At 40.9% G+C, this 27,932-nt stretch overlaps 1 protein-coding gene across 1 annotated transcript; it reads right to left on the reverse strand.

Annotated features, from left to right (window-relative positions):
- Window positions 1-3,529: 3,529 nt before the first annotated feature.
- Window positions 3,530-19,156, reverse strand: OSTN (osteocrin). Its single transcript, XM_074833962.1, has 5 exons — window positions 19,109-19,156; window positions 11,179-11,277; window positions 8,137-8,354; window positions 4,210-4,289; window positions 3,530-3,892 (listed from the first exon to the last, which is right to left on the reverse strand). The coding sequence occupies exons 2-5, from the start codon at window positions 11,275-11,277 to the stop codon at window positions 3,870-3,872; spliced, it is 420 nt and encodes a 139-aa protein (XP_074690063.1). The 5' UTR covers window positions 19,109-19,156; the 3' UTR covers window positions 3,530-3,869.
- Between the last annotated feature and the right edge of the window lie 8,776 nt (window positions 19,157-27,932).

Raw genomic sequence — 27,932 nt, forward strand, 5'->3', positions numbered from 1 at the left:
ACTGTGAATGTGTGGACTGATTTTGACTAGAATTGGACTGTCTCTCAGCCCTGACGAGCCATGTTATTTAACTATAGCTTGTATACTACATATTCTTCAAAACTTTACTCTCCCAAAGCTGTAATTACCATGTTACATTCATAGCCCTGGGCTCTGGCAGTACTACTTACCACAGCAGTACCTTGTATGTACTTCTTTAAGAGGAGATCTATTCATCGTATTACAGGCCAAAGCTGGCATCTATGGAATAAAGCCATCTTAATTATATCAGTGAGGTCTAATGACATGCAAAATACAGTTTGCTGTTAACATTAATTCTTTGTTATCTCCTTGGTAGCGATTCAGAACACATTTCCCATTTTCTGTTGCTTTTGTGCAAGTGAAAAGGTATGTGGGAGCATACTTTCACGTACCCTCACAACAGCACCAAATCCAGGAAAAAATTATAGCCTATTGTCAAGAGAAGAGTCTCTCTTTCTTTAAATAGTTTGGTGCTCCACCTGAAAGGGAGGTGTATTACAAGAGCTGCACTGAGTGCCCCAAGCTGTGTTCAGCTAAGATGCTTTCAGTTTGCAGGAAATCCCAGTGCAATGAAAGGCTGGAGCAGCAGGCTCCATCTGTTACCTGATAGCTGTAGCCATGCCTTCCCAACACAGTGTGACAACTCATCAGCAGGTTAGGAAAGGGAATACAGCGTCTGTGGCTATTTAACAGCTTGCTCTGATTCTAGACATAGGAATTCCCTGGAGTGCAATGCACCGTGCTGCTTAGCAGTGATTTTTAGCCCACATAGTGTGCTACATCCTATTGGCCCAGTTATTTAGGTGCTCATGGTACCCAGACTACCCCACTATTTCTTCACAAGCAGTATATGCTGCTGTGTTAGCTGCTTCTGCTGGAGTGATGAATAAGTGTTGAATGCAATTCATTTAGTAATTCAAAGCAAAGGCGGTGATGCTCTCCCTAGGCTCACCCTCAACATGTCACTGTGGGGGTCCTCTCCTTTCTCCTAAACATGCAGAACAGAAACTCAACTCTTCCTCAGGTGCCACATCCACATCGTGGTTGCTCACACCTTACCCGTGCTTGGGCAGCCACTCTTGTTAAAGTTAGTGACCCACAGGCAATAATTAAAGGGATTTCCCTTAGACATTCTAGTAGACCATGTTGATTTATTAGCAGAAAATCCTCACAGGCATCTGAATGGATTTGCAAACAGGCAGCACAGGGCAAATCTGGCGTGCAACGGATGCTGGAGTATATCCTTATTTCACATTTGTTGACCTCCATGCTATGCACAATGACTGAACGCTGTCCAATATTGTCTAGGAAAACAAATTGTGGTGTTCAGCCTTTCAGACATCATCATATTTTAAACAGCACCTGCCAATTTATGGATTTTAAAGAGTGCTTTTTGAGCCAGAGGAAGTCTCAGTGTGTTCTGTGGTGGATGAGGCAGAGGAACAGAAAGGCTGTTGCTTTCTCCCAAGTAATCCATACGTTGAGGTGGGAGCCAAGAGCAGGACTGAAGCTTCCAGCTCCCAGTTCCAAGCAACACCACCACAGACACCTCTGTCCTGCTTTGCTTTCCCATCACCCTTCAGATGGAGGGCATTTCTGCACACAACTGGCAGGCTTTAAAAACCCTTTTTATTTAGAAACCTCGGGCTAATACCTGACAACTGTTAAATACTTTTACAATCCAGCAGTCTCTTCGCAAAGCTGCTGTGTTAGCACTGGATTGCTCTGATCTGAGTCTCCCAAAACATGTCATACAATGACTCTGTCCAGGCTGCTTTTGACAGACAGCTGGATGAGTGGCCAGGTCATTACTTCCATAATCTGCCCATGCCCCATACATATGGCTACCTTGCAAGCAGATTATCTGCAGACTGTCTGGATGAGCTACGTGCAAGAAGATAACTGTTTACTAAACTGCAGAGTGGGCTCAACATAGGTGGTGGCAGTGCACTGCAGAGGATGGGGTCTGGGCTTGTCTGGGACTGCATTTGCAGTCTTGCTTCTAGCATGGACAGAAAATCTTTTCTCGAGTCAGCCAGTCTATATGCATCCACTCAATCCAGCTCCCGGAGCCTTCGCCTGCAAGCTCAAAGGCCATGGGACTAGGGGAAAAGCAGGGAGCAAAACCCTAAGATGACCACATATGGATTTAAAGCCCTTCTTTCTTTCCATGACTTTCAAGAGCTTGGTCTGGAAAGCATCTTCAGTGCTTCACAGGTACCGACAACTCACCCACCGAAGGAGGAATGATCACCTAACTCAGCTAGAGAGCGCTCTGCTTGATGGGAAAGATGGGGGCACCTCTTGATGTGATTCAATGGTTTATGCAGCTGCTATCAGCAGCATTAGCTTATACTGAAGATGTCAAGAAAAGCAAAGTTTCTTCCAAACATTCTGTGTCTGGGCCAATCCTGGTTTCAGGGCAGGACTGTAAGCAAGACGCTATGGCTGAGCACTGTCCCCTCTCAGACATGAATTGGATGCTACCTGCCCTTCTGAATGGGAGCCTCATCTCCCACAATTGCCCTGAAGTCCAAATCCTCACAACAGATATAATTTCAGAGACTCATTGTCTTCCGAACTCCTTTCCTGTAGCTGACTGAGAAGCTGACTGTATTTTTCCCCATTTTGCTAGCTGATGGTCAGGTGCTTTGTGCCTCATATAACATTAGGAAATTAACACTTAATTCCTATCTCCAGCCTTACTCCCTGCCTAACACAGAGTGTTTGGCAAGAATTACTTCTTTTCTTAGTCCTAGACTAGGACTTAGTCCACAGTCATAATCCCTTTCTCAATGGATCTTCTTTTGCAATGCTAAGGATGATTTACACCCAAGAATAAAATGCAAGGAATTTAGCTGACATGGACCAAAGCCCAAGAAGGAGCCCGTGAGGTTTAGAAAACATCAGCTAGGAATCTGAGCATTGGGATGTCAGCAAACAGCTCTTTTTAGCTAAATTTTATAATTTGGAAAGAAGTGAAAATCATGAAACAGGATTTAAGATAGCCTGTTTTACTTTGAAATGAAGTGGAGAGGACATGTTTACATTTTACCAGAGTGAGAAATACTTGAACTTTTAGAGCTGGATGTCTGGTCATGCCCCATGCACACATCAAGAGGCTAAAATAAGGCATATGATGCAGATAGCCTTGGAAGTAGATGACTTCATATTTGGATGCTATCCTATGTTACGCATAGGGAGGAGTGAAACGCATTCATCAGCTTAGAGGAGGAAACTAGAAGTCTCGCCACATTTCAGAATCTGCCATATGATGAAAACATGTCTAAATATGGTATAGAGATAAGAGAAAGACTATTAAAAACATCAGGATGAATACTAAGGTATTGTCACTGTTCTTATTCAGACTAACTCCTAGTGAAGTCAGTAGACATCTTCTCCTGAACAACAGTTCAAATAAATTCTAGGTTTGTCCCCTAACTGTTAAATCCTCCCTTCATCTACCAAACAAACACCCTCTTGAAAGAAACGTGCAAAGCAAACTGTCTGCTTTTCATGAACTGCTGTTGCCATCTCTGGAAGTTTTATTTTCAATCCAAAAAATCTAACAGTCCTTGCTAGGATAATGCAAGTTTAAGAAATAAATGCCATGCAATTAAACTATATACATATTTTCTGTTCCCTCCTATCAGTAACACCGTGCACAACTGTGAGAGCATTCTGACCTGATGAATTGAATTTGTTATTATTTGTAAATGCAACATTAGTAAAATGCAACGTGAAACAGATTTTGCAGGAGATCAATTCCTTGAGTGTTGTATCATTAGTCAATGACAAGACATGCTGTGATGCATCTTCTGTATTTCTGCAATGTTTCCAATACAGCATCAATCATTCAGAACAGAAGCACCTGTAGGCAGAGAAGCAGTAAACATTACATTTTCCCATGTCAGAAATGCAAGGCTTGGACAAACACACTGTAAGGTGGTCTGCAGGAGATGAAAATATTAGGAAAACTTGTTCTCTTGTAGGGGGGAACTAAGTTGTAATTTAGGGCATTCAAGCTAACTTGGCAGTCACAGTCCATGTTATAAGACATCATTCCCGAAGCCACTCTTTCCAAGTCTACTGGCATGACTTGAGTACCTCCATGTAACTGAGAACAGGTGGGGTTCTCCGAGCCACCCACACCCGGAGTACTTTGGCTTACTTGCAGGAACTGCTAACCCTTGGTGTTGCCAAGACGGCTCACTCCAATCCGGTCAAGAGGAACTCCAAATCGTCTCTTAGGCAGCTCAACCACTTTCCTGCATGGGGGAAAAAAAAAAATCAAAGAAGGAGGGAAAGAACTCAGGAAATACATCATAGGAATAATCAAAATGTTACTACATCTTTGATCCCTCCATTCATCCCACTAACAACTTATTGTTCAGACAGAACGGCTGTGCATGAGCAGCCAAAGATGTGTTTAAAAACAAGATGCTTCACTTGTCTTACCAAAGAATGGGCAGGAGTTGCACCTGTTTTACAGATTGGCTGATGCTGACCCACTATCTCTGTTCTTACTTGGCAGCAAACAAATGACTTCACAGGTTAACTGCTATTCATGACAGAAAAGAGATACACTGCGTGTATAAAGGGGAATTGTTCCACGCATAGTATCGTATCCTTCAGGTGACCCATTAGCCTGGATCTTTGAAATCTCCAGGGCCAACCGGGGCTAAGATAAGCAAGGAGGTAGAAAGTATTGCACAGTAACAGAGGGGACAAGTCAGAGGAGCCCTAGCAGGATTTTCCTACCTGCAATGCACTGTTCTCAAAATTGTATAGTAGCAACCCTTTGATGAGATTGAAAATGGGAGGGTTTGGGGTTTATTTTTTGCCTCCATATGGTATATTGCCTGGTGATTTCATGAATGAGGGCATGAGGAAAGTGTGAAAGAAGTTCCATGCAGAAATATTTTAATTTTTTTAATATAAAAATTAAGTTTTCCCATCTCAATTCAGCATTTTTTAGCATTTTTTCCACCAGCAGAAGTTTTATTTTTTTATTTTAATTGTGGAAATGGTGAGATTTTCTGCAGCTGAGAATAACCTCAACTTTTGCCCTTGGAAATACTTGCCAATGAAATGCAGGTCCAAAAGAAGGCCTGGAAGATGAACTCTTTTCTCTCTCTGCCCTTGTCAAGGAACATAAATAAAAATAAATTTTGTTCTTTAAGTCGGTAAATGCAAAGTAACTGGCAGAAGAGCATGCTATGGTGCACTCGAGTCTAACTCTATGGGGTAGCACTGCAATGCTCACTCAACCTATGGCTCTGGGGGCTCTGTACACCCTGTCCAGGACTATTTGTCTAGTCCATGGTCTCATCTGAGCAGTCTCCTTTCCTCACACCTCTTGAGTGTGGGCTGAAGCCCAGAGGCATCATTCCAGCATCAGCAGCCTATTTCACACTGCCTCTTTACTAGCTACTTTTCAGATGAGGTCAAGAAATGGGAATTGACAGCGTACCATGTACGTAGGGGGAGCATCACATGAGTCACACTGGAGAGGCTACAGAACATCACAAATAAAGGGGAGCCGTTTGTATAGCTCTCACTGTCCCTCCCTCAAACACCTACGTATCCGGTGTTGTTGCACTAAGCCATAGAGAAAGCAAAGGGAAAGCAAGCCAAGGGCTGATCCTCAGTCTGTTGTCTCGAGGGCAGCACTCTTCCCCCTTAGGCGTAGGCACAAGCTGGTGGGGGTCAGGTGGGAGACTTGGGCTGCTGCAGTCATACCCAGCCTGACTTGATAAAAAGGGGAATTAATTTCTCAGATTAGACTGGAGGGAGGGCAGTGGTGTTTCTCATCATCAGTTGTAACACGGTCATGCACTGTAGTTAAACAGAGAAGGAAATTGTAAGGTCATGCCCACGGGAAAGGCTGGGCAGGCAGGCAGACAGTGCAGGCAGCGCAGGCAGTGCAGGCAGTGCAGGCAGGCAGGCAGTGCAGGCAGTGCAGGCAGGCAGTGCAGAGAGGCAGGCTGTGCAGGCAGTGCAGGCAGACAGGCAGTGCAGGCAGTGCAGGCAGGCAGTGCAGAGAGGCAGGCTGTGCAGGCAGGCCGTGCAGGCAGGCAGGCAGGGCAGCTTCCCCTCTTGTGGCCATCCCGAGCCACAGCAGGACAGGCACCGCTCCCTCCCCAGCCTCCGTGCCGTTTCCATCTTCCAAACCAGACTGTGCCTATTTCAGCACTTACAGAGACAAAGTGATGTTTTCTATTTAAATCAGCCTTTTCTAAGATTCCCGGAGTCTCTTTCTCTCCGTCTGTCTATGGATCTTTCTCTTCTCTGAAGACTCGCGTTTTCTTTCTTGCTTTTCCCATGCTTTCAAAGCTTTATAAATTGATGTTGATGAGCAAGTTTAGGATCTGGGCTCTCCTGTAGCTAGTGGGTGCCACAACAACCTGTTAAGTGGACTTACATTTGATCTGCTCTTTTCCAAAAGTTTCTGTTGTGTTGCCAGACACCACACACACTGTATTAGTTCAGGGGGCTGAATCTATTTAACAGCTTTCACACTTCAAAAGTCATTATCTGGTCTCTAAAGGTAACTACTTCAGCTGGTACAGAAATGAGCTGTTATCTACTGTGTGCACGACAGTGAGGGGGTGGTCAGTCCTCTTACTCCTCCAAGTGCAGCAGCCTCTGCCTGTTTCCACCTAGAAGTACAGCCTTACTACTGGTTCATAGCACTCATCTGAGCTGTGGTCTGTGCTGATGGTAGTATCTGACTACCAATGCTCAAGGCAGATGGTTCTAATAAATGAGTCAATCCCAAATTTAAAAGCTAATCAGCTCCCCCAAAGTGATAATCTCAATGCAAAACTGCAAACTGTGCTGATAATGCTGGGAAAGGAGAAATTTTGTGCAGTTTGTCACTCATTTGCATGAGCTCATTATTCAAAGACAAGCTGTTAGAAAACTTGGACAATTTTCACCACAATTTCCCTTTTTTGTGTGTTTTTTTTTTTTTTTTCCTTGTACTGCGCATAGAATGAAACAAGATTTCTACCAAAAAGTGTAAGACAGATTGGAAATACCATGTACTTTTGCAAAAAAGGCACTGCATCTTCAAAATGACCTTGAATTTCTTCCCCTGGAAAGGGGAAACATGCTAAAAAGCAAACAAAGAATGAGCTGATTTTGATCTCTTGAAGAGATACACAGAACAGAATAGTTCTACTCAAGGTTTTAAGAATTATGTATTTTATCACTTTTGGCTGCAGTCAAAAAGTCCTACTAGCAGACTGGGTGGATAAATGGAAAAACAACAAGAAAATATTGCAAAACTCTGTTTGAAAAAAATACTTGTAATGTTGACTGGCTCTTGTGAATATTTTCCACTTCCAGATTAAGCTTTAAGCATGTTACTAAATACTTTGTGGCACTGGGAATTCCATCCAAAAGAAGACAGTTACCAGAAGAAGAGAGCAGGACTGTTAATCTCTTTCAGATATAGCCAACAGCCCCTTGAGTTTTGCCCCAAACTCACTGGTTCTCCTCAGCCATATCAAGCATCATTGCATAGCCCTGCTATAAACATGCTGATCTCCAAAGTGTACTGTGAAGGTATTGCTTTACTGCTGTACTGATTAAACCCTGGGTTATCATAAATTGATAGAGGTCTTCAAGTTCGTTCTACTGTCTGTCCATTTTCATGAGATGTGTTCCTCATCATTCAAGACATGCATACCACCATACCTTCTTTTCACCCCAGTCTCAGGAACACCTAGCCTGCCCCTCTGCTTTTGAACCTCCGGCATATTTTTGCTTTAAATAATCTCATGATGAAAAAGGCAGTTTTAAACTGAATGTTAGTTCACATCAGTGGAAAGAAGTGCACTGAAAAAATGAATGTGTTTGGATGTTCTTTGTTAGCTGTATGGCATTATAGGGATAAATGAACTAGTGCATGTATTATTCATCACAGCTGAAGGATGACACACCATGCAACCATGATGGTTTCTGAAGGGATTCTGGTACCCTGATCAGAGGCACCTCACAACTGACTGGTAAACCTGATGTTGACTAAAGCTAGCCCATCTGTATCCAGAACACCTACCAACAGCCTTCTTTCAACTTTATCACCGGTAGGAGCATCTAAGAATTTACCTCTGCTTGCCTCTACCATCCACAGAAGTTGAAGAAATTCTGTCGATCGGGGAACCAAATCCTGGGAAACTTCTTTTCTTCTTGGTCTCGGTCACCTCATTCTCCAGAGACACCAGCTCATCAAGAAGGAACAGTTTGGCTGCCAGGTTGGTGGCTGACTTCTCTTCACTGGCAATGGGATGTGCTCCCATGTCCAGAGCAGCGGAAGGCTCCAAAGGCTGTAAAAGAAAGCACGGATGTTTGCTTGCTGCTCAAGTTCCAGAAAAACTATTTCAACCAGTGTCACAGCGGCAGTCCTATAAATATATAATCACTAGGATACTGAACATGGGACAATGTTTTAAAACAAAGTTCCTTCTGTGAATTATGGCCATTTTCCACCCACAGGAGTTTGCCATAAAAGGTTTGGCTTTTTTTTTTTTTTTTTGATAAAATTGAACTCGCCTTCATTATTATTGCAAGAATTGTCAAAATTTATTACTTCACAAAGCTTGTTTTTGTAGGCCAGCCCACTATCCCTATCTCAGCAGTGTAATTAGTATCACTTATAGCATGAGGTGAGTAATTTAATACTTTTCAAAAATGCAGTCACCATTATGAGACTCCAATATCCATCCTGATATTTTTCAGGAAACTGATTTTCATTTTTTAAATGAATGCTAATAAACAGTAATGAAAACTTATATAGCATTTTCCATGCGAAGCTGAGAAATTAATGAATTGTTATGCAAAAAATATACCAAGATAAACTTGCTCAGTACTGACATTCAAAGAATTCATGCAGTAACACCATGTGGGGAGGAGGAAAGGAAAGAACCGTATGTCGACTTGACACAGCATTTTGAACCTTAGTTATGACATTAGGCTTAACACCTTTTCAAAACCAAACTCTACTTTGCTACCCAGAATAGCTGAGAATATTGGGGTCTATCAAAAGAGAAGTGAAATAAATCAAAGTGAAATAGTTTCTTTGCAAATAACAGAAAAATATAGGGCAGCAGCTAGTCTACGAAAGCAGGTGTTAAGCTCAAATCATTCTCTCTTCAGATGAAATGTTTGCCTTCTTGTTCCACTCAATCTTCACAGATTTAGACAAAAATTTTTAACCAAAACTTGTATTATATGCCTTGAAGCAGGTTTTCCTCTATCTTTAAATGCACACCACTATCTTTCTCATACATACACAGCAGGTTTAGTAAAAATGTAAAGGAAGCCATCACATAGATGATGTAGTATGCTTGTCCCTACACACCATATTTGTGGTGGTGACATTTCCCACTACTGATGGGTGGCATAACCAGTGTTAGTGTGTATAAAACTGTGATCTTTATAAGGAGGAACACACAACCACAATGATCACACAAATGATGTAGCACTGTTAATACTTTTGTAAAGCATCTCATACTGTCCTCTGACTACTTTTTATGAGCCTCAAGTTCACTGAGCAATCCCTTCTGTTCCCTTTCAGGGTTATAAAACTTTCATAGAAGTTTGCAACAAAATTATGTCTTTAAAAAAGACTGAACTCTTCCCTTTAGTTAGTGGGGATAAATATCTACAATAACACTTGAAACTAGAAGGTCAAAAATGGCCTCTGCTCTTGAGTAATTTGTGTAGTCCCACTTACTTTGTCTTAAAAAAGGATATAATAGAATTGTAAGAAGAGACAGCTAAAATGATCATCAGAAGTAGACAACAGTTTTCCTATGGTGAACCACTGAACGAAGTACAACTTCACAGATAAGCAGAGATAAGTGTGGGGTATAGTGGAAGGTTTATAAACTTGTGAACAGCAAAGAGCAGAATAAAGGCTCGTAATTTTTTCCTCAAGAAAAAGAGCTCCTCATTCCACCCAGTGAAATCACCAGATGGTGGATTTAAAATAAATATAAGGAGCTATGTTTTAAACACAGCACACAGATGAAGTAGAATGCATTGCCAAAGGACATCACAGATACCAAGATTTTGAACTGTTTCAAAGACAAATTCAGGCCCATCAGCAGCTAAAACATGCCCTGGTCCAGTGCAAGTCTCTGGATCAGAAAGTCTCTGAAGATGTTCTGTTTATAAGATTTTTTCACAAAAATCTATCATTGGTAGAGACACGATATCAGGTCTCTGTGGCATCAGAACAACAGCTGCTGCAGCGCTGATGTGAGGAGTTGTTCTCCCAAGCCCTATTTTCTATAATAAGTATCATTTGGTATAATCAGGGCATGCTCATTTAAAGACAGAGAGAACGGTAGAAGGCTCCATCAGTACTCTTTAGTATGCATCTAACTTCTAAGGTGATCTTAAAATCTATGTAGAGACCCTACAGCCAAACAGTGCTACTTTGATTAAACTTTTAGATCCTTGGGGTTTTTATGGCATGAAACCGTTACATAAATACCTTTCCTGCCAAACCTGTTTTATGTCAAGATGACATAGAAAAAAGAGAATGCAGTAGAAGTATATTCAGGTGCAACCCCTGCATACTGTCCTGGATGAAACATGAGACAATTCTCCCACTTCATCCACTGCTTTCCTATGGAAGCTTAGGCAAGTTACTTTGCTCCTTCTCTGTCCTGGTCTATTCTGTCTCCTTTAATCTGTAACTTTTGTGCAAGTGGTCTTCTCTCAGTGATCTCCTTATGGCTTCTGAAAGCTTCAGACTTCTCATATTATTTGTCTTTAAAAAGAAGAATGAAACCTTCCCTTCAGTGTTAGAGGAGTTTGCTTTCCCCCGCGTCACCACCTCCTTCCCCTCTGCAGGCAGTTCTCTATCCAGAGTCATAGCCCAATGTTTTGACACACAGAAAATCCCATGGTGTTTCAGGAGAGGCTGCATGAATCTGGGTGAGACTTCATTCTGTCTGTCGTCCCAGAGCCATGCAATTTGCATCACTTTTCACTAGGCTCCTCCTTTGCCCTTGCAGAGTCAGTACTGATCGTTCACCTTCCAACACTATTTGGATACTATGGTGTCTTCCACACTCTGTGGCCAAGAACAACCTGAGGAAGAGCAAAGTTATGTGACAACCACCAGAAACATTCACCTACCTTCAGAGCTGCCTCCACAAGGAGCACTGAGCTAGAGTGCCACTGCAGCAGGGTAATCACAAGGGCCAAGTGCACCACAACAAGCTGGAACTGCAGCATCTGCAAGGGAGAACAATCTGTTAATAACTTCACAGCTACTTTCCCAGGGGAACTTTTCTCCAAAGGTCTAAAAGTGAAAACAAAGGGAGATTCTGTTCCCGTGGCTGTTAATATATTTTATCTTACAGAGTCACTGCATAAAACCTAGCAACCAAGTAGTGCCAGCTGAATGCTCATCACCTTTGGGTGCAGAATCAACTCCTTCCTCTTTCCTCCTTTACAGCCCTGCAAATCTTTTAATTCCTTACTACACAATGGCCCAGCCCTTGAAGTCGCAGCAGTAATGAATGCAAACTTGTGTTAAAAACAGATGAACTAGACAGTCACTTGTAAGCAGGGAGACTTTGGCTCATAGCCACCCAGGCTGACCCTGACCTCCTCACATGCTAGGTAGATGCTTAAAGCTGTTATGGAAATCACATAACTCTCCAGCAACATTTTGAAAGCAAAGCTGCATTTCACCAGTCCTCAACATGAGTTAATGGTAGCCACAACTTCCAGGATCTTCTTGGGATCCTGGAATAAAGTTATCCAGCTCCCACACCTGGGAAAAGTTTACATGGGAATACATTGCTCAGACTAGTGGTGTTCTGACCACGTGCCATGAAACCGCAGATGCCTACAGAGCCTTTAAATAATGCAGGGAGACTCAACTTTTGGGAGGCTCAGGATCAAGAAGCTGCTTGCTGCAGGGGTTATCTTTGGCCATGGGTTTAGGCTACATTGTTTAAACCCTTGTTTGAATCTAGATCTTAAAACCTGATGTACCTCCAACTCACCCAGGTGGGAATATTTCATCTGACTTTAATAAGAACAAGGCTGGGGCCTGTAATGCCAAAGGTATCTGCTAATTTGCTAATTACTCTGTCTCCAGGTCCTGCCCTGGAGTATAATTCAAATCTGATTCTGCCAAAAGACCTTGGACTGGATGATCTTCAAGGTCTTTTCCAACCTAGACAATTCTGTGATTCTTTGCTGACTCTCTGCTTAGCAAAAGCAGAAATAGAAAGGATGTACAAATATATTTCTATGATACACAATAGTTATTTCATCCTCTGCGTAGAAAATCTCCCATTAGATCAGGCAGAAAACACATGGTAAAAAACATTTGGCTTTCTACTTTTTCCCCATGCCACAAAGGAGAAAAGCCACAAGTGCTTGGAGTCCAATATTAAAAAGTAAAGATATAACATTTGTAGTGTTGTTTCTTGAAACTGTTTCTTGAAACTGTTTCTTGCTTGGCTTTTTCCATACATGTTACATGTAATTTTATTATTTGGTTACCCCATTTTATTTTATTGGTTTTTATATTGCCCATGAGGGATCAGGCATGAGGAAGGAAGCTGCTCATTATTCTGTAGGGGTGCAGCAGACTTAGTTCACTGGAATCAAAGGACAAAGTCAAAGCAGTAAGCCAGGTGGTACCACTATCTCTCAATCTGATGGCAACAGCCATTAAAGTCAGACAAGGGGCTGTCTGGGTGTTTTTAAAGCTGTAACTCTCTACAATGTATATTTTTGTGTGTGGGTGTGCATTGAAATTTGAAGTAGTAGTCTACTACCTTCACAGGTAACCACATCCTGATTATTTGGATACAGAGACATAAAAATAAATGGCAAGGTTAAAAACACATGTTTATTATGGTTTAAGGTCTGTGCTGGTATTCATTCAACCCAAAGACCAAAGAGCTAAAAATAGCAACTGGTACACTACTCAAAATAAACATTAAGGCACCTGCAACACAAAAGACATTTGATTAACTGGTCAGAACTTGACGCCAGTGAAATTTGAAGCGAAGGAAATTGCAAGGACTTAAAGCTTGGCTCTAGTTCCCATGGAAATGAGTAGCTAAGAAGCAATGTCACTGGTTCAAAAGGGAGCAAAACTTAAGTCCAGGAAGGTCCTGTTGTGCTGATTTTCATGCGGTGATGGGACCAAGGTGGGAGAAAGAAGCAGGGTTGTTCTAGTGGAGCAGTTTAGCTCTAGAAAAGCATTTGCAAAACTAAGGGTGCAGTGAGGAGTATGTAAACATAATTAAAATCACACTGTCTTCTGCCAGTCTGGGATTTAGCTTTCCACCTTCAGCCATGTCATAGGATCTTAGTTGTTAAAAACTGTTGTTGCTTTTTCTTCTTGAGCTCATCTGTTGCAACTGGATAAGCAGAGCCCTCCTGCCAAAAGGGGCATTTCCCAGCCATGCACTGGTTATTGCTTCACCCCATCCACATTTTACCTTGACCCACTCCAAAAGAGACCCTAAAGTGAGGCTTGACAGTATTTGTTACTGAAGACAATAAGCAAAGCTCTGACAACCACATGGGCCTTTGCAAGACACACCCTTACCACTTGTATTGAATTTCCATCCTTCTTCTGGAAAACTCTTCACCACCAATTTCACAGAGATAGGTCAAGGGATAGGGGTATAATTCCATGCCTTTAGTATCTCAGGGTCTGGTCTGGTGCTAGCTGACATAAAATATGCTTTACCCTTCACTAAATGTAATTGCAAGTCTGAAATTCAGACATATTTATGTGTTTTAGTGATATCTTAGCTTGAAATGCGTCAAAACTAAAATTCCTCATATAATCAGGTATCTTTGTTGCAGGTCCAATTAAAATAAAATTAAAGATAAAAGGAGGAACATTATTCTACCTTATCAAAGCAGGATAAACATTCAAAACTTTTTCTTAGGAATCTGCGCAGAGCCATTTTCCAAGAAAAAATCACAAGAAAGCAAAACTCTTTACCAAACAGAAACTGTTAAGTCTCCAACATCAAACCAAAGGACTTAAAAGATGTTTTTCTTTTAAAGAAAAAAACAAAAAACAAAATGACATCCTGAAGATAAGTGGGCTGAAGAAACCCCAGACAGCATGCAATTCATCACTAAGCTCCAAACCCATTCCTTGTCAAAAATGGTAACAGCTGTCATTGTTCTTACCCATTTGAACTATCATATTTCACATTACTGTGGAGATTACTCCACAAGTATAAATCACAAGAGCTTTATTTTTCTTTCTGGCCTGTTAGCAAGAGAACCGAGGCAAGACATCATGCCTTGCACTGTAATCTTTCACTGTGGCTGCCACTATATATTGATGACTATGCTCTGCTTGTTGCAACACCAACAAGGGACATGCCCAAGCTCACCTGCAAATGAGAACCTTGCTCTTGCAATGAGCACGTTGTGCCTCAGCCCAGAAGTCCTTGAGGTTTTGTGCTGTATGCTTCCAAGCTGACCTGATGTAGAGCCAAGACATGACTGTCCCATAGGCACTAGAAAGCTTCTGGGAGTGCCCTTTAGGACTCCAGTCCTTCTGCTATATGAGCACTGGGATGGTACTGGTGAGCCTCTCCATCACCTGTTAGCCATGAGGCTCTCTCATAGCATGCAGATTCTACCCAGCTCAGGGAAATCACAAATGTGCCTGCAATCCAGTTACTGAGGTATTTTGTCGCTGCTCCAGTGTCACAAAATAGAATATTAAGTGCTGCCACCTATCTTAATCAAATGTACTATTGAGTCCTAACATTGGCCTCACTAGCCTTGGATTGTACACCTGATGGGAATCTATCTTGGCCAAAAAAAATGATGATGGATGAGTATCTTACCAAAAGAACAACTTATAAATGGTTTGAGTGAATCTCTGAGAATAAGTCTGCTCCTGCTGAAACAAATTTGCCTTAAAAGCTGTAGGATGGATCCTCTGAGCATATTCATTACCACAAAGCCAAAAATATGCCCATAGCAGCAGTCCCAGTGATTTCAGAAACTCCTAAGAGACCATGTATATCTCAAGTGTAATTTTCTAGTCATGTAAATATCAAAGAAAAGAGAGAAAAATAAAATTAAATCCTACCCTCAGAAAAAAAAAAAAAAAAAAGCAGAGTCCAAAACCAGGTTAGAGTAGTTCTTTTGTTCTCATCCCACAGATGAGATATAGAGCACTTCTTACATACTGCTTTCTAAAAAGATGAAAGCAAGACATTGAAGCATGGGACTTTGTGGCAAAATGAAATGGAAGCAGTCAGTGTTGGGCATTTTATGTTACTAGAAATGTGTTTCCTGGAGTAAGTGGAGATTTTTAAACAATACCATGTATTTTATCAGATACATGGTACAGACACTGTCAACTTCTACAATGTAAATTTCCCTCTATTTTCAGTTTCCCAACTATGTAGATAAACAGATGCAGGTAGGTTTCATCTGATGTAATCAGAGAGAACTTAAAATTCATGAACTTATGCAAGAGGTGTATGACTAGTGATTTTGAGATAATGACTAGGTATTTCTGCATCCCAAATGAAACATTTTGTCAGAGAGTATTTCAAGGCCAAGGATGTTCCACTTTCTGCAAATGAAGTTCCTTAAAGGTTTCTCAAGAAGACGTTTCAAATAGTCATTGCTGTCCTGGTTTCAGCTAGGATAGTGCTAAATATTTCTTCTTAGTAGCTAGAATAGTGTTGTGTTTTGGATTCAGAATGGGATTTGGTCTGAGAAGAATGTTGATAATATACTGATGTTTTTAGCTGTTGCTAAGAAATCAAGGACTTTTCAACTTCTCATGTCCTGCCCATCCACAAGAAGCTGAAAGGGAGCACAGCCAGAGAAATAGACCCAAACTGGCCAATGGAATATTCCATATCATATAATGTCATGCTCAGTATATGGATGAGGGTTGGTGGGGAAGCTAGATCCCCTGGGCTTGTGGTTTTGGGATTCTCTCTCCTCCAGGATCACTAGCCAGGAATGGCCTGGGTGTTGGTTAGCAGGTGGTGCAATTACATTGTATATCACTCATTTGTATAGTCTATTATTATCATCATCATTATAATAATTATTTTAATTTTACTTTATTTCAGCTATTAAATTGGTTTTATCTTAAACTATGAGTCTCCTTACCTTTACACCTCCAATTCTCCCCCTGGGGCAGGGGGAGGGTGAGTTAGTGGCTGTGTGGTGTTTGGTTGCTGGCCAGGTTTAAACCTGGCTTTTCAACATCTTCATTTCAATAATTGCATTCACTGTAACAATATGATTTCCAGTGTTTGGTCTTGATGTGTTTGCATGTCACCATGAAAGTCATTTTTGCCTGTATTTTACTAAAGTACCTATTGTAAAAGCTGAATCAACTATTGATAGCTGTGCTTTTAGTAGACACAGATGTGGTTAGAGGAAGCTCAAGTATACAACTGTTCCTACCACCTGTACTCAGATAAAACAGATTCAGCGATGGCTTAGTCCCTGCAGGGCTTGACTAGACTCTGCATGGACCCTGCCCACGGAAGACACAACGTTTGTGGGAGCAGCATGTGAATTGCATGGCTTGTATGGCAAAAGGCTGAAAACATGGCCCTCTAGTTCCCATGTGGAATTTGGAAAGCGTACAAATGAGCACAGCCTTGCTGGGGTACATTTGCTTAACAGACACGAGCAGGATTCAGGAAACAAATAATTGTGGAAGACCAGTCAGCCATGGTCCTCATCTCTTCATTTGAATAAAGAGCATGAAACCAAATGGCCATGCAGAAGAAATAAGGACACTTTTCCTTAGAATGGGCAGGAAGGAGACAAGGTGTACATTTTGCAAAACTGACTACACTGTGTAATCAATTTTTAGCAACAGATTTTAGAAATTAAAACCCCCAAATTCACATCAATACCATAAAAGTAGGAGACTATGAAGCAGGAGATGCAAACAGAAGTGATAAAACCCATCTAGAAGCCTAGGGACTATTAAGTAAGAGGGTGCTATGAAGTATAAGAAAATACCTCTTAATGGGAAGAACCTATTTCCACCTTTCCTAAGTAAGATAACTGAGCAAGCAGCAGTATTCCTGGTATGCACAATGGAAAAAAACCCACCATTATTAGTCTTCATTGCCGACAAACTCTTAACTCTACACTGTTTATGTATGTATTGACTGACCATGTCAACTTTTCTTAATGTTTCTAACAACTTTACATTTAGCTTTCTTCCTTCATCTTTACCATAACTAAAAACTATTCATTGTTAGAGTGCCATCTTCAGCATTTGAAATAAAAATAAGAAATCCTTCTATCAATAAAATCAAGAAATATATTGTGGTTTGCTGTATTAGAAAAATCATGTCCTTTCCTAAACAGCACTGGAATGATAAGTGGAAGATCTTCATACCTGGTATGAAGAATGTATTAGCAGAATATGATATCAATATGAAAATATAGACCATTTAAAGTCTAGTAAAAATATCCTTCAAGATAAGCTCTTAAGAGATAAGAATGGCATTGGAATTTCTTAGCAGGACTCAAACACTGATGCTGATTTACCACACAAACACTTAAATGCCCTGATCAAGGATATTACTTGAAGAATAAAAGTCTCGGTGAAGATGGATTGCAAATGGAAATTAGAGAGTAATCTGTTTCTCTGGGTTGACTGAGAAGAAAAGGAAAGCTGCAGTCACTTGCAATCTTTGTCAGGGTCAATCAAGAGAGCTCTTACAACTGTTGTATGGTCCAAATTTTTTGATTTGCTGTTTAAGAAGCCCAGAGAGGTACACTTGTCTTTCATTCAGAGAGTGAAAACAAAAGCCTGATCTGCTGAAATCAGTGTAGCAGGTATTTATAAATACTGAAGAACACCTGGTCCAGCCAGATACAATTTTCAGTTTTCCCATCATTTACGCCATGGATTTGCTTGGTTTGGTTTTGTTGGGGTTTTTTTGCCTGTTATTCCTCATGATATTCTAAGTATTTTACAAGAAAAGTAGGCTGAGCTGCATTTTGAATACAGGTAAGCAGAGACAGATAAATGTAATAATTTGCCCCAGGCTTCCTGAGTGAATCAGTGGGCAGGGGCACAAAACGTCCAGGCAGCTCCTCAGCTTTCAGCTCTGCACTCCCCATGAGAGGACAGGGTGAAAAGCCAAGTACGGAAAGCTAAAGGCACCGTGTGCTTGCACTTTCAAAATTAGTAGATTCTGAACTTTACTGTAGCCTCTGGACATCTAAACTGAAGGTTATTCACATGTATTTACTTGTACAACTCCAGTCTGGGAGGCAAAAAGAAACAGTGAAATAGTTTTGAACTCAGAATGGAGAAATTACAGTGACTATCACTGAATCAGTCTGGCTTTGTTTACAGTGGTACAAAGCTGAAGTATTCAGATCACTGGATAATGATAATTACTCTGTTAATATAGGAATGTTTTTGCAGGGTTATCCTGTTATTGCAGGAATGTGGCAGAATCTAGACCAACATTTATCTTATATGGGATATAATAAAACCCCTTTGCAGATCCATAAATTAAAGATTTTCCCTAACTCATTTATCTTATATGCAGCAAACTTGTCTACCACATATGGTATTTAGTAATGCAAAGAAACAATTCTGTCATAGCTCTTCAGCTTATTTTAAAAAGTAATAAGCATTTCACAATAACATATACAGAGGAAAATCCATAACAATATAAACAGGACAGCAGTTTACTGCAAAGCACTGCAAAAGCATGAAAGCAACTAGTCACTGTTGTAGAATGCACTGACACATCTTGTTTGAATATTGGCTGATTAACTGAAGGAAATAAGTTTCCACTGATTATTATTAGTTCAGTTTTAGTACCAAAAATACTAAGTGATAGGCATTTTATTATCTTAATCCCAAACTGGAAAAAGAAGCTGTGCTTTTCCCATCAGACATGGGCATGTGTATACCTTGTGCATGCCTGTTAATACAAAAAACTTGAAAAAATTAAAAGGAAGAAAGCACAGAAAGGAAGAAAGCTTTTGTAAACAGAGCAGAAAACATAAAACATCCCCAACCCATCTGTGTCCTCACTCCTCTTACCTTGCATTGGATACAAGCAATTCCAACCTTAATGGTCCTGCTATGATCTTCCCCCTAACTTATCCCTAATGTTCAGCTTTCTTTCAGAGTTTTTATAGTCTCTGCTGTAGGCTACAAACTCCAATCCCTGCCTTTGCTTTCTCTTACATCATTTCTAAAGATTTTCCACTGATCCTTGCCCTAAACCTTTCTCTGTCCTGCACTCTCACACACATTCTTGCCTCATATTTGTTATATTTATTGCTCTGATCAAGATGATTAGGTTATAATTAAAGGTCTAGGGTTTTGTTGGGTTTTTGTTCTTTTTTTCTTTCAAGATTCAGACAGCCATGGGAGTGGAAAGATTTTCAGCAGCATCACCATTCCTCTAACCTCTCACTTTTGCAAACTACAGTACAGAAATCTGATGTCCTGAATTATTTTTTTTTAAACTTTATTTCTCAGGGACAACAGGAATAACTTTAGGACTGCATTAACTTCAGGAATAAATTAATTATTGCATTTTTAGTAGACCAACACTATTGTAAGATAAGTATCAGAAAGGAGTGTGTTTTGTAAAGCAAGTCACAAGAACTTAAGTCTTTCAGACACTTCATTTCAGTTATTGAAATGATTGTAAAGTGTGAGCTATGAAGTTGCCTATCTTCCCCAGGCAGTACCAGAGGACCTATTTTTTTCCCTGTTTGTCTCACTAGAATAAGTATATTTTCTCTTTTGCCCTTTTTTTTTTTTTTAAAAAAAATTCAGTTTTTAATTGATTCACATAGCAGTTGTACACCCAGTTTTGGGTCTAAAATTCTAACCTGTGCAGACTGCTTAACAGTTCATAGTGACTTTATTCTCTAAATGGGTAGGCACAGTATTTCAAAATAGTTTTTACTCTGACTTGCCAAAAGCTCTTCCTACAAGCAATGGACAGTAAAAGGAAATTTCAAATGCAGCTTTGTAATAGGTGGGAAAAATTTGCCAGCCAGGGAGCAAAATATTTGATTTTATCATTTGTCTTGATCAGAGTGATTAGAAAAAGACAAGAGTTTAATTGTATTGTAATACAGCTCAGTTCCCAGATGAAGATGGCTGCAGAATTTTGCAGAGCTGACATAAAGTGCTAAATCAGGACAGTTCACTATAAAACATGTTTTTGCCACACTCTGTGACTGAGGTATCAGGGGGAAAAAAAGGTCAGCGGAGAACGAGAGGCTGGTTTTGATGATGAACAAGGAGAGACGAAACACATATTTCTGTTGCATCTCTCAGTACAGGCAGATATGGAATCATGGCCTAGTGTAGTGCTGCAGAAATACACATTAGCCACAAAGAGCACCCACACTGATGTCAGGCCAGAGCAGGCAGGTTGGGACTGTTTTCCACTGCAGGGCATAACAGAGCAGTGATGGCAGCTGCAGAGGTTCAAATGGGATCCATGGATACTAGAGCTGCAGCAGAATCAAGCCAGCAGAGCCAAACAATGCCAGACTGCTGAAACACAGCTAAAAACACTGCCACTGGAAGAGAACTGGACTATGCTCTGTTTTACAGTGCTACCTGCATTTAGATGGTGGCTTGTTGCTGGAAGTCCAAGGACACAGTGGTACTTGACTGATGTGTATAAAACGTGAGCAGGATGTCGGGAAAAAAGATAACCATGATCTAACTACAAGATATTATTGGTTTTATGGGGTACCTTTACTGCATATGACCATGAGGTGTTGCTGACCAGCTACTGTAGTTCTAAACACTCAGTTTCTTTCTCTTTTTTCTGTTGGAAAGACGCAAGGTGGCACTTACAGGCATTTACTCCTCTCAGTTTTTACAGGTCTTATCTCAAGCTCTTTAAGCAGGATCTCTGTAGGGCTCCATTCTGTCAGAGATTGGTGTTGATGAGGCTGGTAAGAGTCAGCGGCTGTGTTGCTGCAAGTAAGCTGACAGCAGACAACTGAATGTTGGTAACATAGGCATTTCAGTATTTCACAACACAGGGTGAAGCCCGGAGGATGGCTGAGACTCAGCTGGCTGAAGCTTAGCACTTCACAAGAGTGAGTGGGACAGTGGGCAGCAGAAAAAGCAGGAGGAGAAATGCAGCCATATTGTCATCTCCTTTGACTCCAAGAAGATGTCTAAGACCTGGTATTAAGATTTGCTTTTAGGCTCTCCACTGATTGGTGATCCTATAACAAAGCTCCAGACACTTTGGTACCATTTGAAGCTACTGTAAGGTTGTGGCTCTTCTTTTTAGATAATACATACTTTTTCTATTTCAAAATAAATTTATCGCTGTGCTCTTCCTACAAAAGCATATAATCTAAAAGATTTCAGAAATGGATGCTGATACACACAACTATCATCATCTCTGACTGGGAGGTGTGAAAGACGCAGATCTGAGTAATTAGCCATCTTCATGGGCTGCTACTGACCTTAGAATGGGACATATGTTACCAGCACACTGCTTTTTTTTTTTTTGAGGAAAAAAACCAAAACAAACAAACAAAACAACAAAAGAAGAAAAAAAGAATAGCGTTAGAATGTTAACATTTAATTTCCTGCTCTAAATTGACTTAGATTTAGCAACAACTTACAGATACCTTTTTGACACCTTCTGGAGAAAGCTGATAAGGAAGCTTCCCAGATAATGAAAAAGGCATATGGTGGTTACTTAGCTGGCAGAGTGCCCAAGGAACAGACATCCTCAACACTACTGTAGTTTAATTATACTTACAGTATAATTAAGTTAGGGCAACCAAGAGTTTTATTGTCTTAACCATATATGAATAAACAAACATAACGTGATTTTTCTCAACTATGAAGAAAAAAAAAAAAAAGAAATTGGAGGAGATAAAGACACAAGACATGAAGCTCTTTTTGGTATCATCCAAGAGAAAGACAAACTTGCCTCCCTGCTGCCCTCGTGCTCTTGCAAGCAATTTCTGTAATTCTTTCAACACTAGTTTGCAAATCAATTGAGCTGGCTCAATGTTTTCCTTAATTCCTTTAGTAGACAAGTTCTTATTCAGAGAGCAGGAGTTAGCAAGGGTTCACTTGTCTAAGTGTTGAGCAATCTCATTCTTCATGAGTCTTCCCTGTGGAAACTATATTGGGTTTCTCAGACCTTGTCTTTAAAATCTCAGGAATGACACGTCAGTACACATGCTTGCTAGTTTTGCTTTATCGTACTTCTACTCCTTCTCTTCTTCCACTAAAACATGTAGCAGTACTGTTACATCACTCTGGTCTGAGTCACAGAAATCTCCCGCTTCTGTCATTAAGCTGTCCCGCAGGAACTTGACCTACCAGGCTCTTCAAATTATGTCACCCTTTCCATTGACCCCTGATTCCTCACACAAGGTCACACATTTGTCACTTACAAACCAACATGAATAGTGCGGGGTCCAGAAGGTGTTACGGCCAAAGCAGTAGACCTATCCTCAGGAATTTTTGATTGAGCTGGCACGGAGTAAAGGCATGTTATTTGATACATTCTGATTGCTAGGATTAGTCACAGTTTCACTAAACAGTGAGTGTGTCATTAGAAATAGTCTAGTTCTGGGTTTAGTATGGGAAATAAAGACAATATTGAAGTTCAAAAAAGAGGAAATTTTTTTCCAGTTTTGAAGGGTTTGCCCCAAAATTCTAAGAAATAATCCAATAACTTTTTTCTTTTCAAATTAAAACTATATTTTTTTTTATAAAAAGCTGATCTCCACAAGTAAGGTGCTCAGCTGATACTGATTCATATGGCTGTGAGATAAACAGCTGAGATATTCCAACTGATGGTGCCTTCAATCTATTTTTATTTCTTGAGACAATAAACTCTTCTGATAAAATTGGCACAATTCTGACACCAGTCTGAAAGTGGATTTAACATTCCACCAGATCAAGCAACGCCCAGCATTTTATAGCTACATGACTGGTTCAGGGAGAACATCCAACACTACTTTTGTTGCACTTATGTTCATATCTTGTCTAGGGAAGTGAAACATTTTAAAATAACCACCACAGATTTTCAGTCAATATATGAGGGAATTTCAGAAACGAAGCTGATTCCCACCTATTTTCATGTAGATATAGACAGCAGATGACTCACTGTTAAGGCAGCACTATGGAAAAGAGACCCTGCATTAACAATATGCATGCATGTTTTCCAATTAAAGGTACATTCTACCTTGGAAGGAAGAACTATGTTAAGACAGCAATTTTTAAATCTGCAAGCTATCAAAGTAGCTTTTACTGTGTCACTTCCATTTAAGATGACTCCTTGCAGCTAGATAGATTTTGAGAAGCAAAACCCACAAAGTGAAGGTAGCATATAAAACTGAAGACAGTAACATTCTTCAGGAATGTTAGGCTTTCTACTAGCAGTTTCTATATATGTACTTTTTACAAGTCTTTTGGGCTAGAATTAAGTGCTTGTGATAGGTGCTGGGTCATGACATTTAAGAATCCATAAAAAGGACTTGCGAAACAAAGCGAAAATCCCAAACAAGGACAGTTTATTGAAATGCAAGCTTTTTCTGTTAACAGTCATGCTATGATGCAGAAGGATGTGTTTGGAAATAAAAAAGACAGTTTATCTTTTGTGTCTATGCCATTGGCTCCCAGCCCAAGATGGCCGTGAGAAGCGAAGATGGCCAAGAAGAGTGACAGGGCCTTTTGTGCTATGGATACAGTGGTCCACAAGCTAATGGATGAGAGGCAACAAAACCATACAAAGATGTCTCAAAGTACTAAGCAAATAGTAATAATTCTGGGCCAGTATCAGCCTGGTCCTGATTCAATCTGGCAACACAGAAATGAAAATGAGTAGATTGTGTTTCCATCCTCTCTAGCTATGCTACTTGGAGTCAATGCTAAATATAAAGATAACAAACTGAGCACTAGCCCCATTTTTCTGTGCTAAGAGGGAAGAGAGGGAGCGGTGCTGATGTTTTCACACTGCCTCCCTTGTCAAAGACGTGTGTTGATGTCACCTGTCACTGAAATAAACTTTTTGACCCATGAACCTTGTGGCATGTCAAAGCACAGATCAGCAAAATGTGCATCTTGGCTGCACAGCGCATATTTCAGCTCCAGAGCTAATCACAAATGTGGCAACGTAGCACGGCACTGAATGCATAGCAGCAGCTTAAATTCAAAGACGTGCTCACAAGAAGAAAAGATGTGTCTGTCCTGAAACTCTGTCTTGACCTCACACTTTTTTTTTTTACACAACTAATCACCATTTTCTGTGCAGAGTTGAGAAGTAAAGTGGAGTTTGGTTCATTGGCAGCAGGAGAAAGGATACAGAAGAATTAAAGACAGCAGCTAAGCAGCAAAATGATGACAGCCTGGAAGAAAAGGGAAAGGTGAGTAATATTCGTCAGACAGAAGCCAGGGATATGGGAGCTGAGCAGGGCTACACGTGGTCCACTCACAACATCATAGGATGCTGCAGGACACATCGCCACTAGTTTCTTACCTGACATGCAGGTAGAGGAAGATGAAGTCATGTGAAATGTGGGGCTGGGCAGCTGTTTCTCCCTAGAAGCAATTCCTGCACCAAATGATGCTAATAAGGAAGGTATTCTCACCCTGTTCCTGATAAGTCCATCTCTGAGATGGTGGCTTTCACAGTGGGACCATTCCATGCTGTAAACCAATCAGAGCAAGATGTTATTGTAAACCTGGGAGTTTAGAGCAATTGGTACTGACTGTTTTGATTTGCCTTCCCTGTTTTGCTCTGGTTTAAATGTACTATGGATTGGTTCCTGAAAGGGATGGCACAAACAAATGCTGTTCTAGAAATGAAGGTCTCTGGTATTTCTAAGAATTAAAGATCTCAAGACAGTTTGTAAATTCATCCTAATGCTTGGGCCAAATTCTGCTACATTACTTGGCCACGTTTCCTCTATCACTTCAACTGGACAGAGCGCATTCCTTGTCAGACTGCACCCTTCTGCAATGAAGCTGTAATTTGCTAAACAGCTGCAGCATCGCAACTGGATTAATCCAGGATAATCCAGTAATCATCTTCAATTACAGCACAAACATTAATCAGTCAATCACCGCCCTCTAGAGGTGACCACACTGCGGGTAGAGCCGTTTTGGTTTGCTGCAAATGATTATCTGACAGACCGAGCACTTCTGTATGCAGCAGGAGGACCGTATTTGCTGAGTAGAGTAGATCCATGCACCCTTACAGGAACAAATTACTGAGTACTGATTGTCATCTCCTTGATTATTCCTTCTCTCTCTTGCCTGGGAGGTCAACCAACTTACAGCATTTTGCATTCATGCATTTCGCAGTCACAGTACTGCAGAGGAGTGAAACACTTAGATAAGGAGATATCAATATGACACAGTTATAATAAAAAGAGCAAAAATAACCCCCAGACTAAACTCTCTTTTGTTACAGCTTATTTTTCTCAACCAATGTGCGTAAACTAAACCAGTGGCACAACTGCACGAATTGATTTTGTGCCCAACCTGGATGTATTGGTGTGACAAAAGCAGCAAGCCTTTATATATAAACACAACCACGCACTCTCATTTCTTTTCCTTGACTGGAATAGCCAAGAAGTTTTAAAGGGAAGAATATGAAGAGTGATGAATAGCAAGTAACCCACCATAAAATCAAGTGATGAATATACTGTTTCTGGTGTGCAAATACCTTGTTTGAATAGGTGAGTATTTATTTAAGGAGAAACTGTTCTGTGCAGAGACTTAACACAAGATCGTAGAGGCAGGAATAGCTCATGGCCAGGTTTCCCCAGACACATCCTCTTTTTTCCAGCTGGAAATTCTGTCTAGGTGGAATTCAGCAATTTTTCACATTTTCTTCTGGCAGGCTGGCCGGATGTGCTGGCTTGCCTGCATGTGGAGGGATTCTCCAGGTATCCACACATATGCACAGACCATCTGCGCATCTGCAGCCCCATACCTGAACATAGATATCTGTTGGCAACATTTAATCAAAAAAGAGCAGATGTCCAGGATCCCAGTAACATTTAATTACAAACATTACCCTGGGATTCAGGAGAGCTGTGTTCTGTTACAGAATCATAGCATTGTGGAGGTTGGAAGGGACCTCTACAGATTGCCTAGTTCAACACCCATGCTCAAAGCAGGGTCAACTAAAGCAACTTGGTCAGCACTGTGTACAGCTGAGTTTTGAATACCTCCAAGGATGGAGGCTCCACAACCTCTGGGCAACCTGATCATTTTTCAGCCATTGCCACAGTAAAAAAGAGAAATTTCTAATGTTTCCTATATTTCCTATATTTCCTATATTCAGTTTGTGTCTACTGCCTCTTGTACTTTTACCGGGCACCACTGAAAAGAGTCTGGCTATGTCTTCTTTACTCCCCCATCAGGTATTTATATGCATTGATAAGATGACCCCTGCTATATAATGCAAGCTCTCTCACTCTCTGCTCATATATGTCAGATGCTCCAAGATATGGATGTTCCGGTATGTCCACACCTCTCTCGTACTGGGAGGCCCCCACTCCAGGTGTGTGCGCACACTAACACAGTGTGGGGTGCCATTGGCCTTCTTTGCTGCAAGGGCACTACTGGCTCATGGTCAACTCATCCACCAGGACCCTCAGGTCTTTACTAAAAGATGCTTTCCAGATGTTCAGCCCTCAGCCTGTGTAGGCACGTGGGGTTAGTCTCAGCTTCCCTTCTGCCTTGACGAGATGACCTTGGATGTAGTTCTCTGGGTCTTACTGTCCACAGTGTTGATGCTACTGGCCTCCTTTGTAAAGACTTTTCAAACTTTTTGTCTGAGGTAGGTGTCATTTTCATTTGTCCTTCATAGGTAACTATCTTATTATCCTCTGCCAATGTGTGGCTGCTCATATCAACGACAATATTCACTTCCATGTGGGATTTTATAGCAGTGACTTGTCTAGTCACTGCTGCCCAGGTGCTTCAGACTTTATTTAATTCACCTTCTCCACTGCAGTGTCATTTCTCTAGGAGCTTACACACACATATGCACACATTATTCTACTATACTACAGGTCTAGAAACTGAGACAGAATACTGAGCACTGTATAGTATCCTATGATCAGGGGCTATAAAGTTCCGTTCAGAAAATTATGACATGGAAAATGCCCTTTCATCTTTGAAAAGATGATTTGAAAAATCATCTTTTTTACCTCTGTGGCTGCTGTATCCTATCTTAGCCAAGAAGCCAGGGAGAACCCCTAATTTTGTTCCCATAGGGAGTGCAGGGCAGTGAACATTATCCAGTCCTTTCTACATGGAACTGAACAATTTGTTCTTGATTAAAGCTGAGAGACTGCCAACGTCTGAAAATTCAAGGTCCCAACATTGCCTGCTTATTCTTACTGTGTGTTTCCTTGTCCTTCTCTGCATCACGCCAGCCACATGGCCAGATCCTTCTCCTCTGCAAGCCAAGATTTGTCTTTCACAAGGATCTCTGCTCTGAAGCAAACTGGATTATTTCGTGGGTTTTTGTATCCCATTTGAAGTTATAGTGTCCAAGCACTTTGGAAATAAACAATGATTCATATATTTTCACAACACCTTTAGGGGCAAAGAAGTATAATTATCCCCTGCCAAATTTCAAAGCCTAGCTCTAAAAGTGCAGGTTTGTCACAGCTTTGCAACATAACTCTTTCCCTAGTCGTATGCAGCAGAAAGCAGGCTTGAACCATGTGCAGCATTAAGTCACTATAACTATAGGCATTGCTGCTGGCATACTAATGAATCTGTATAAATCATTATTGATTCATGTGAGCAATGTAATCCTCTGGGCTTCAGTTACTCACACCAAGCTGGGCTATGTCCAAAATCCACACACTGCCCTCCCTGAGCCATG

Source organism: Strix aluco, chromosome 9 (genome assembly GCF_031877795.1).
Source record: "Strix aluco isolate bStrAlu1 chromosome 9, bStrAlu1.hap1, whole genome shotgun sequence".
NCBI classification, from domain to species: Eukaryota; Metazoa; Chordata; class Aves; order Strigiformes; family Strigidae; genus Strix; species Strix aluco.

Coding starts and splice junctions, on each gene's coding strand:
- OSTN (XM_074833962.1), bottom strand. CDS start 11,277: ATGCTGCAGTTCCAGCTTGTTGTGGTGCACTTGGCCCTTGTGATTACC. Junction 8,355..11,178: donor TTGTGGAGGCAGCTCTGAAG/GTAGGTGAATGT, acceptor TTTCTTTTACAG/CCTTTGGAGCCTTCCGCTGC. Junction 4,290..8,136: donor GATGGTAGAGGCAAGCAGAG/GTAAATTCTTAG, acceptor TCCCCCATGCAG/GAAAGTGGTTGAGCTGCCTA.